The following is an 11,026-nucleotide window of genomic DNA, read 5'->3' as shown; positions in this document are numbered from 1 at the left end:
TCAAAGGAAAAATGAATATGAATAAGGGTGGAAAAACAAAGGTTGGGGTAATGAATGCACCACAATTTCTCCCTTCTACACTCATATGCCCAAGTGTGGGCTTCCCCTATTATAGCTACCCTTGTACCATTGCATGTGACTTGGAGCCTTCACATGATTCCCACTCCATTCCATCATTATATCACATGCCACGTACCACTTAATGGATGTACCATGGGCATGTCACCCCTTTTAAAGGCTGAAACCACCTAATAGGGTCCTTGGTTAACCCCATTATTGAGATTAGATACACCTATACATGCCAAATCGCACTATGGAAGTGCATGCCACCATGAAGTGTCCATTTGATTCCATGTTTTGTAAGCTCTTTTACTTGATTTCTCTAATGATTTTTTGTATTGAAGGGCAAGGGGATGCATTGGATATTATGCAGGATTACAGGTGGGTCTCCATTTTGGGTTTGGTCTCCCTATATGGGGTCCAGTCCCTCCAAAGTGTCACAATGACACTTGTATGGTGAGCGTTGAGAGCCATGGGCCTCCACCATAAAAAAAGAGCAATTCATGGATCCCCTAGAACTATTTAGTGATTGATCGTGTTCCAATTTTTGGATGAGGATGATGCACTTGGATTCCCATGCCCAACTGAATTCACACTTGTATCACACACTTGGCCGAGGTTCCAGGGTCCATATGAAGATGTGTCTCACCGCAGGAGATAAATGTAGGGCTTATGTTATCATCCTATCCCTTATAGATTGTTTACAAGAATTATCGATACACTTGGAGACCCTTGAGGATGTCATTGTGCCCCCACACCGACTTGGGGACACCACATGTGACTTGCTTGGAAAGCAAGGGGCCAACCCATTGCTCATTGTGTTTGGAGCCTATTTTCTCAACTTGGCACAGTTTGAACTTTAGTAGGCCTTTTGAATGGCCCAACGACTCATCATGTTTACTATTTTCCCCTCTTGAGAGGCTTATATTTCTATTTTGGAGCTATCTTGGTGGGCTTGTCACCAAGTAATATCATATATCATTATTGTACATTATTTTATTATTTGGGGCTAAATTAGGCAAATTAGGCCATTCGAATCCCCTATTGGATTGTATAAATATATGAGAGGATGATTCATTTCCCTCATCATCACTTGGATTTGGATCATTTGTATCTCTTGAGAACTAATGCATTTCGAGGTTTGGACGATCTTGGAGCTTTGCTTTTCTTGCACTTGATGATTGGAATAATCTCGTTGTACATTGTGAGTACTATTTTCGTGCACATCTTGTAATTTTGTCTCATAAAATGATCTATGGAATATTTTTGTTCATGAAGCTAGTGTAGTTGCTCTTGGGCTTATGCGAAGTTGCTGAACTTGTATTTGTGAGGGATTTTTCATGTTTATTGTTGAAATGTATGTTGGATTATTATCCTAGAGATACATGATTGCTCATGCATTATCTTGATAGTTCATCATTTGCAAATAATTAGAAGTATAAATTTCCCTTGTAACCTAGTTGTTTCTTTTGTCATGCAAAGTTATTGGGGAACTCCTTGATTGAAATTAAGCATCTCCCAAAAATGTTTCCATTAGACTCCATTCTCCCAATAGGCTAGGAACTGATCTAGTCTAGAGTTGATCACAAAAGAATATTATTTTTCATCTTTCCTTCTCTTTCTAGGCCTATCCCTAGTAGGTCAACTAGGGCATCAAGCGAAATATTTTGTAGCCATCTAAACATTCTGAAAATTAATCCAAAACCGCGTTGTGGTATTCTCAAGGGGCACTCCAAGTTTGAGCATAATTCGACGATTGCATCCCGAGATATCACAAGCCCTAGCTCAAGGATCATTTCTCTCCCTAGGTTGATTTGGTTTAGTGTCCTCATTTGGATCATTGCGTTCAAATTTCAAAATAAAATTAGTCCTTTGACCCTGTTCTCCTTCCTAACCAGGTCAATCCCCTTTGTTGTTGATCAACTCCACATCCTTGACCTAGTTTGGGTCCACTTGGGTTCTTTGTGGTCCTGCAACCTCGTAACTAAAATTATACAAGGATCACATATAAGCCACTTCTCCTTAAGGATTATTAGGTCTAGGACACCTCTTGTTAAGGGTTATTCTTCAAACCTAGGCTTAAAGATCCCATTATCCCTTCCTAGAGAGCATATCACCTTACTTCTAAAGCAAGTAACACAATTATTTGAGCCTCTCTCGTGAATAGGCTTTAGGAATCACTTCTCATCCCATCATTGATCTATTCATCCTCGTGATTCCTCTTATGTCAGGTCTGCTCCTATCTGTTATCTCTTAGAGGAAACTCAGCTGCGGGAAAACCACTAAGGTAACCTCTAACCTCTTTGAGGTTGAAAGGTAGCCCTTCAACCTGGAGAGGGATCTCTCCCTAAAAAATCAACTACTCTAGGTCACTGTAGTAGAAGGTTTTGCAATTGAGTTTTGTGGCCAGATTTATCAAAAAATGAAGTTTTGGCTGAGATACATGAAAAATACTACCATTGGGAATGGAGTCTAACCCAATCAGGTACATATAAACACAGTTTCAATGAAAAAAACATAAAAGTAGGGTAGTGACAATTCCTTTGATACTTTAAGGAATTTGGACAGAAAATGAAGGAGATTAGTGTAATGGTTAAGTGAAAAACATTTATAAATTCTTGAGAAACAAAGAAAAAGGAGCATAAAATATGAATCCCAATTTCATACTCTTTTTGTTAGACATGAGCTCATGAAGACTGTTTTCATTAAAATCTGCTCAAAAATACACAAGGGATGATATATCTCAAATAAAATCCAACCCTTTCTTCTTCTATAGTCTTAGCTTATATAGATAATACCATAATTGTCATATGTTTGTAGCACAAAAAATAATTACAGTAATATAGAAATAGAACAAATATCCTAAGTACATGCATCTTGAAAATATCTTTTAAACATATCAAAAAGTCATAATAACTCGCTAAAAAATATGCTGAAAAAGAGGTGGAGAAAGTGTATCATGATCATGCTCTCCTCACTGTAGATCAACCTCGTCATCCTCCAAAAATAGGTTCTGTTTCATTGTTGTCTTCTCGGTCATCCCTGTTGTCTTATTTGTAAATTTGGTCTTTCCTTTAGGATAGTATGCATTGTTGTTTAGAAGAATCTTGTTTTTGTAATAACATCATAAGGAAAAGCATGTGATAGTAGCATACTTAGAGTCTACTTGTTTAAGTTTCTTTGTAGAAATAATATACTCTTTAAAGATAGATAAATATACCATTTTTCATATTGTTCATCCAAGCATTATCTAACATCATGTTAGAGGTATTCATCTTGCTAAAGTGGATCATCATGTTATGAAACTAACTTACAAAAAGATAGAAAAGAGAGATAAACGCCTTAGAATTCAACCTCTTCAAGCGGGCAACCTCCTTTACATTACACAAATAAACAATTCTTGGATGATACAAATGACAAGACCTCATTTCTATATATAGGAGTCTAAGGGGTCATAATATAATCAAAGCTGACATAACAATAATAATATAAGGGAATGAGAGACCTAGCGCGCGCGCGCTCTGCAACTGTTGCAGCCGCCATCGACTGCGCCCTGGTTCGCTCGCTCGATCCTCTTCCAGATGGCCCCTCCGGAGGAGGCCGCTCAACAACTAGCTTTCTCAGCTCTCATAAATTCTTTTCCGCCCCAACGAGCTCGCCCTGCCATCTCTAAATTCGTAAAAAAATAGAGGGATTGCAAGAAGTCTCCCTTCCTCCTACCTTGCCCAGAATGGCTGCACTTGCTTTCGCAGAAAAGGGACTGATAGGGAAATTCATAGGCCTTTGGCCCTCACCAAAAACTGTTCAGAGGAGGGTGGAAAGAAACTGGGCGGACAAAATTCAAGGGAAAATTGCTATTAGATTCTGCGGGAAGGGATACTTCACCTTCCACTTCGAGACAAAGAACGACAAGGACCTGATATTTCGCAATGGGCCTTATTTCATGGACTCCAGAGGTTTGTACTTAAACAAATGGACGCTAGACTTCGATCCAGAGCTTGATATTCCTAATGTGGTTCCTGTCTGGGTTCGCCTCCCCCATCTCCCATTACACTGCTGGGGAGATGAATCATTGCGCGCCATTAGAAATGCAGTTGGCAAATATATTGATAGGAGCGAGCCAAGAGACAACATGCAGGCATGTGCCTGTATCTGTGTCGAGGTTGACCTGGGAAAAGGACTTCCAGAAGCCATCAAGCTCAAAGTTGATGAATGGTCGCACATACAACAGCTCGATTACGAACAGATTCCCTTCAAGTGTAAGGTATGTCACGAGTATGGTGATTTTGCTAATCGCTGTACTAAGCTCATTAATGTTGATAACAATACTCAAGAACAACAATGGGAAGTGGTAAAAAGGAAAAAACCAGCACCTAGCCCCATTTTTCCCAATGAACCTGGACCTTCCTCTCTTAACCCTTCCGCCCAATCCCCATCTCCTCCTCTTTCCCCTCCTCATCGACCTCAATCCCCTAGATTGGAAAAATCCCTTCAATCTCCCCCATCCTCCAATCCTTTCCATGTTCTATCCCTTCCTGAAGATGATCCTACTCCCTCGAATCCTCCTGAACATCCCTCTTCCCCTCATTCTATGACTCCCCTCCCCCCCCTCTTATCAGACCCCTCCCTCCTAGAATCACTCGCAGTAACTCCAAGGACCAGGGATATTCCTTTGATGGTCAAAATAAGCCGGGTAGAAAGACCTCAAAACAACATAGGGATGAGAATGCGCAGAAAGATATAGCCCTAGGATTGCAGAATCCAATAGAATCTTACATTCAGGGCACAAAAGATCAAGAAATGGCAAGTAGAGACAAGGGAGGCAGAGCACCTCCTCGAACCACAGGTCTGAAATGATCAAAATTCTTTCATGGAACAGCAGGGGACTCGGGCACCCCTCCAAAACCAATGCTCTAAAAGATCTTATCGCGCAGGAGAAACCATCCATCATCTTATTACAGGAAACAAAGCAAAGAGAACGAGAAATCAACAAGATCATTGAAAAGTATAAATGTTATAAAGGAAGCATATGTGAAGCTAGAGGGGCTTCTGGTGGAATCACTACCATTTGGAATCAAAATGAATGGAATAGTGAAGATGATCTAATTGAACAACGTTGGATAAAAACAGTTCTGAGAAATAACATTAGCAAACAACAGATTGTCATTTTTAATGTATATGTCCCTAATCACTACAGGGATAAAGAAATCTGTTGGGAAGATCTTAGTAAAAACATAATGGAAGAAGATAACAACAACATCATATTAGGAGGTGACTTCAACTTAATCCTGCATGCCAACGAAAAGCGTGGGGGAAGCTTTATGCCAGATCCTTTCAGAAACCAAATGGAAAATATAATGCACACTGGTGAATTGATAGATATAACTCCAAAAAATTGCAAGTACACATGGAGCAATCGTAGGCTGGGCAGCAACAATATCATGGAGAGGCTGGACCGGCTCTTGGTCAACATCTCCCTCCTATCAACCTTTTCAATTGTCAATTCCTCCATCTTGCCCTTTTCTGCTTCCGATCACTACCCAATCACTCTAGCACTAGATATACACTGCCCCCTTGGTCCGCTTCCATTCAAATATAATAACATTTGGAGTGATTATCAAGTAGCCCGAAACATCATCTAGCACACCTGGGGACAACATATTGAAGGTTCCCCAGGTTTCATATGGGAGAATAAATTAAGGAATGTGCAAAAAGCGCTCAGAAATTGGGCCAAATCGCACTACAATGACCCTGAAAAGGAAAAACGTGAGCTTAAGTCCAAAATTGCAGAACTTCAATGCGCAATAGAACAAAAGGAATATTGCCAAAATGAAAAGTTTCAAGAAGAAGAGCTTTACGATCAACTGAGCAGAATTAAAAGAGAGGAGGAAGAAAAGTGGCGCATCAAATCAAGGCAAATGTGGCTGGAAAGCTGGGACAAGAATACCTCCTTCTTTCACAAACAAGCCACTGCAAGACAAATCAGAAATACCATAATTGCCATTGTAGACATCACAAGGACTCAACATGTTGAACAAGTAGATATCAAAGGAGCTGCCACAGACCATTTTAAGGAACTCTTAATTGAAACAAAGGAGGAAGAACTTTATGATGATCTGCTACAACATTTGCCTACTAAAATCACATCTGATTTGAACAAAAGCCTGATAGCAGAAATAAAAGAGGAAGAAATAGTGGAAGCAATCTGGAGTCTCCATCCCAACAAGGCACCTGGACTGGATGGATTCCCAGTTTGTTTTTACAGAGTTTACTGGGAGCTGATAAAGAAGGATCTCATCAAATACTTCAAGTGGATCTAGAGAAAAGGAAAAATAGGTGGATATACAAATTCTACCCATCTGGCCCTCATTCCTAAGGAGAACCGCCCTTCCAATTTCTCTCGCTTCAGGCCTATATCATTATGCAATTCTTCATACAAAATCTTCACTAAAATCATAGCCTCTCGGCTCAAACCTCTCCTTCCGATGCTAATCTATGAAAACCAAGGAGGCTTTATGGCTAATAGACAAATTTCAGATTCTATTCTGTTGGTTCAAGAAGCCATCCATTCAAGTCATGCAAGGAATGAAAAAGGATTTATTTTGAAACTAGACTTGGCCAATGCCTTTGGCAGGGTAAGGCATTCATTCTTATTTGCAGTTCTTCAGAGGATGGGCTTCTCACCTCTCCTTATTAATGTCATAAGAGCCTGTATATTTGGCCCATGGATCGCTCCCCTCATCAACGGAAGACATGGACCTTCCTTTCAATCCTCAAGAGGATTAAGACAAGGCTGTCCCTTATCCCCATATCTCTTCATCCTCATGGCAGAATCATTCAGCTGTGCGCTTGACCAGAAGAGGCAGTCAGGTCTCATCGTGGGCATTGAGTTTGAAGATGGCATTAAAAACATAAATCACTCTCAATTCGCTGATGACACCCTATTGCTAGGGGGGGCGACCACCATTATAGTAAGAAGATTCAAATCCCTGCTAGACAGCTTTATGAGATATTCAGGAGGTCAAATAAATCACCTCAAAAGCTGCATTTATGGATGGAAATCTTCACCTCAAACGATTCACAGCATAGCCAACATTTTTGGTGTCCCCTACAAGTTAAATTGGGACCGCTTCAATTACTTGGGAATGCCGGTAAGCATAGGGAATTCAAATACAGGTGTTTGGGATTTAACATTAGACAAAATGAAAAGGAAAGTTCAGAAATGGGGAACTCTGTGGCTCAATCCAGCTGGGTGATAGGTGCTTCTAAAATCAGGCCTCTCCTCCCTTCCCCTTTATCAATTCTCCCTGGCACAATCTCCAGCTTCATACCATCAAAAAATGGATAGCATTCTCAGATTTTTTCTCTGGCAAGGGGGCAAGAATGAAAAGAAAAAATACAACCTAGTAAAATGGAAGCAAGTCATTCAAAGCCCAGAGAATGGAGGTCTTGGCATAAGATCCCGATCTCTCATGAATTTAGCATTTGGTGGAAAGTTGATTTGGAGACTTCTGGACAATCAAACAGCCTGGTGGAAAAAAGTCCTGGAGGAAAAATATTTCAATCAGTCAATGCAGCATCTTCTCACTTCCGAGATCCCCAGCAGAAATTGTACAAAGATATGGAAGCTTTACAAAAAAGCCATTGCATTCATGGTGCAAAATGTCTCCAAAGTGCCAAAAGGAGGTGAAACGGTGAACTTTGGTTCGGATAAAATCATGGGGAACCCACCCTTAAACAGTCTCCCAGGTATGGATCCTATAATTCATTATTTACAAAGCAAAGGTATATGTAATCTGAGCCAAATCTCTCAATGGAATGTATCAACCAATGTTTGGATGCGATGGTATTTTCCACCCATTCCCCACCATCTTAAAGGCAGCTTCGATTCTTTTTGCAACCACCTGCACAGCATTACACCCACCATCAAAGATGAAAAGGATGAGTTCCGATGGGATCCTACAAGAACCAATTATTCAATCAAAGTAGGTTACAACTATCTAAGTAGCAAGGAACACCCAACGACTGTTTGGACACACTGGAAGATTTGACAGAGAGCTGAAGCAATTCCAAAAGTCAAATTTTTCATGTGGACTCTCCTGCATGGGAAACTACTAACTACAGAGAATCTCAAGAAAAGAGGCATCGTTGGACCCTCTAGATGTCCCAACTGTAATGTTGTAGAGGAATCCATACAACACTTATTCATTTACTGTCCCTTTGCAGCCTCATGTTGGAACATCATCATTCCTTCTGCACCCCCCATTTGGAATTCTCAGCACTCCATTGACGAAGCTCTAAATAACCGGAGGAGAAACTATCCTTGGCAATCAGTGAAGTAAAATCCAGCTAAAAGAGTTTGGAACGCCATCCCTTTTGCTCTTCTGTGGCGTATATGGATTTCTCGGAACAACATGATATTTCGAGATAAAATAACTACAACCAGGCACATTCTCATCAAAGCAACAAGTCTGGCTTCTGAAACCATAACATCCAAGACAACAAAAAAAATTGACTCCACCAGTCTATGGGCAGAGGAAAGAAGTTTCATTCGGCACCTTATTGACAAGACCAGTAATACTTCAACAGTAAACATCAGCAAGTTTAGAGGCAAAGCCAACAATCTTGATTGGAAAATCCGCCTAAAAAAGGAAGAATTTAGTAAATGGATCCAATCAAAGAAATCTCATTCTTTATTCTTTGACGGAGCATCTAAATCTAATTCGGGAGCAGGGGACATCATTCTCAACCCTTCAGGCGTACCAGTGTCCTCTTATGAATGGGGTTTGGGAAATTTAACCAACAACAGAGCTGAAGCTCTGGGCCTCTACCAAGGCATCCTTCAACTTCAGGTCCAAGGGATTAAAAAATCTCTCATATTTGGTCACTCTGCCATCATAATAAGCTTAATGAACAACAATCGACAAGCATCCAATCTCTTTTTACATCAAATCATCAATCGATGTAAAATTCTGCTAACTCAGGATTTGGAGTACCAATTCTTTCATGTCCTCCGCTCCAACAACCAAGTTGCAGACAAAAGAGCCAGTCAAGCCTGCTCATGGGAAAGAGGAAGTATCCTATGCAACCACGCGAACCTGCATCAATTCATTCCCTGATATTCACGATCGCTCCAAATCGATCCCCTCCATCGAATTGTGCCTCTGCTAATAAGGACTCTGACCAAATCCAAAAGATGTTTGATATTCACTGCAACAAATCCCTGACTTTATAGTCGTATCACATCTCTGGAGATTTTGACACAACAAATCAAATATTGGACGGTAAAACCCGTGAGCGCCCTTGCTTCCTCCTTGTGATCTGGTCCTCTTCTTGCCCCTGTCTGCCCACTATATATTCCAGCAAGCCTCCTCCTCATCTCCACGGCCCTTCTCCCCTTTGTTCATTTGCCTTCGCTTTCTCCGTAGTGATCTTCAGTAGGCCGTGCCTCGCCTCTAACTCTAGGTCCCCCCTAGACCGAATCCTCCTCTCCGATTCAGTGACTCCCACTTCTCTGTTCCTCTATTCCCCTGTATTTCTCTGTTGTGGTTTATCCAGTTCGGCTTTAGCACCTGGTTCTCAGATAGATAGCTGTCTCAGAACTGTATTCAGATTTATAGTTACAGTAAGTGCGTTCTCTTCTCCAAAGTTGCCTCAAGTCAGCGCTGAATTTCTCCTTATGGATCGAAGCAAGGATTGCTTGCATTGCCGGGACCTTCAAGCCGAGATTGAACAAGTCAGAACTCATCAACGCCTGCTAGATGAGAAAATCGATGCTGCCACAAGGATTCTCACAGCAAAATATGAGGCTGACCTCAATCTTTTTCTGCACCGCATTTCCTCTCTGCAGGAGAAATTCACCGCTCTCTCAAATACCTGTGCACACATCCAAGAGTCAGGTTAGATCCTCAAGTTCATGTTGGACAAGATCAACAGCTCAAACGGTCCAAGCACCAGCTCCTCCAGTGCAAGAGTTGCAGCAGTAGACAACCATCCGGAGGCCTCCAATGCCCGACAGATCAACCTTGTAAGTATCGACTAGATGTATTGCAAAGTCAGCCTGCTTCTTTCCCAATTTATCAGAATTTATACTTGTATTAGGACCTTTCAATCGAACAGTAAAAGCATTTTTGTGAACTGTCATAATGTAATACAACCACAAGCTAATCCTGTGAGCTCATCCTTTGTAAAATCCGAGCTTAGTCTCCCCCTTCTTTTTTGAATACATCTAGCAACCGACTTTGTGAAAAAAATAAAATAATGTAAGGGCACAACAATAACAATAGTGGGTTTCTATGGGGCACAATAATAACAGTATGGGTACTACATGGGCACAAGAATATAATAAGGGGGTTGCACTAATAACAATAAGGGGTTATAATAGTAGTATAGGGACCTAACATGCCCCTCTCCTTCAAAAAGTGTTGTCCTCAATGATTGAGTAGTTCTGTATGCTTTTGTATAAAATTATCCTCCTTCCATGTGGAATCTTTAGTGGGTAAGCTCTTCCACTTGATGAGATACTCTAAAATTGATTGATTTCATAGATGTCAATTTCTTGGTTCTGCGACTACTTCAGGTTCCAATATGATTTTTCCTTCCTTGTAAAGTTCTCACAATATTGTTTGAACTCAGATCTTATGCAACTTTTGAATGAGGTCCCACCCTGCTTCGTCATTCTTCCATTCATCCATTTCTTCATTTATCAATTTTGGTTGGATAATTATACCAACCTCTAGCATTTCGACAACCATATGTTTAATTTCACTCCTTTAGGCATATGGATATCTATAAGGCCTGATATTTGGAGGAACACTTCTTAGAATCAAATGAATAGCATGATCATGATCACGAATAGGTGGGAGGCCTTTGGGAGTCTCAAATACCTTGGAATGATTATCCAAGACTTTGTGGAGATTTGGAGAAACAGATGATTTCGATGTGGGAACCTCTAGTGAACATAATG

The 11,026-nt window shown here is 40.7% G+C and overlaps 1 protein-coding gene across 1 annotated transcript; it reads left to right on the top strand.

Moving 5' to 3' along the window:
* The first annotated feature begins 3,790 nt into the window (after window positions 1–3,790).
* On the top strand, window positions 3,791–9,964 carry LOC149255285 (uncharacterized). Its single transcript, XM_089454998.1, has 2 exons — window positions 3,791–4,324; window positions 9,644–9,964. Exons 1-2 carry the CDS (start codon window positions 3,791–3,793, stop codon window positions 9,962–9,964), a joined length of 855 nt encoding a protein of 284 aa, XP_089311124.1.
* The last annotated feature ends 1,062 nt before the right edge of the window (window positions 9,965–11,026 follow it).

Source organism: Pinus tabuliformis, chromosome 7 (genome assembly GCF_031772625.1).
Source record: "Pinus tabuliformis cultivar Carrire ecotype Pingquan chromosome 7, CPIR1, whole genome shotgun sequence".
Taxonomy (NCBI): Eukaryota; Viridiplantae; Streptophyta; class Pinopsida; order Pinales; family Pinaceae; genus Pinus; species Pinus tabuliformis.
The sequence above is the reverse complement of the archived record's forward strand: the minus strand, read 5'-3'. Positions and strand labels throughout refer to the sequence as shown.

What these genes read in the sequence shown, in the direction of transcription:
- LOC149255285 (XM_089454998.1), top strand. Translation starts at nt 3,791, where the DNA reads ATGGCTGCACTTGCTTTCGCAGAAAAGGGACTGATAGGGAAATTCATA. An exon ending in AGATTCCCTTCAAGTGTAAG is followed by an intron (nt 4,325 to 9,643) that starts GTATGTCACGAG and finishes CCTGGTTCTCAG; the next exon opens with ATAGATAGCTGTCTCAGAAC.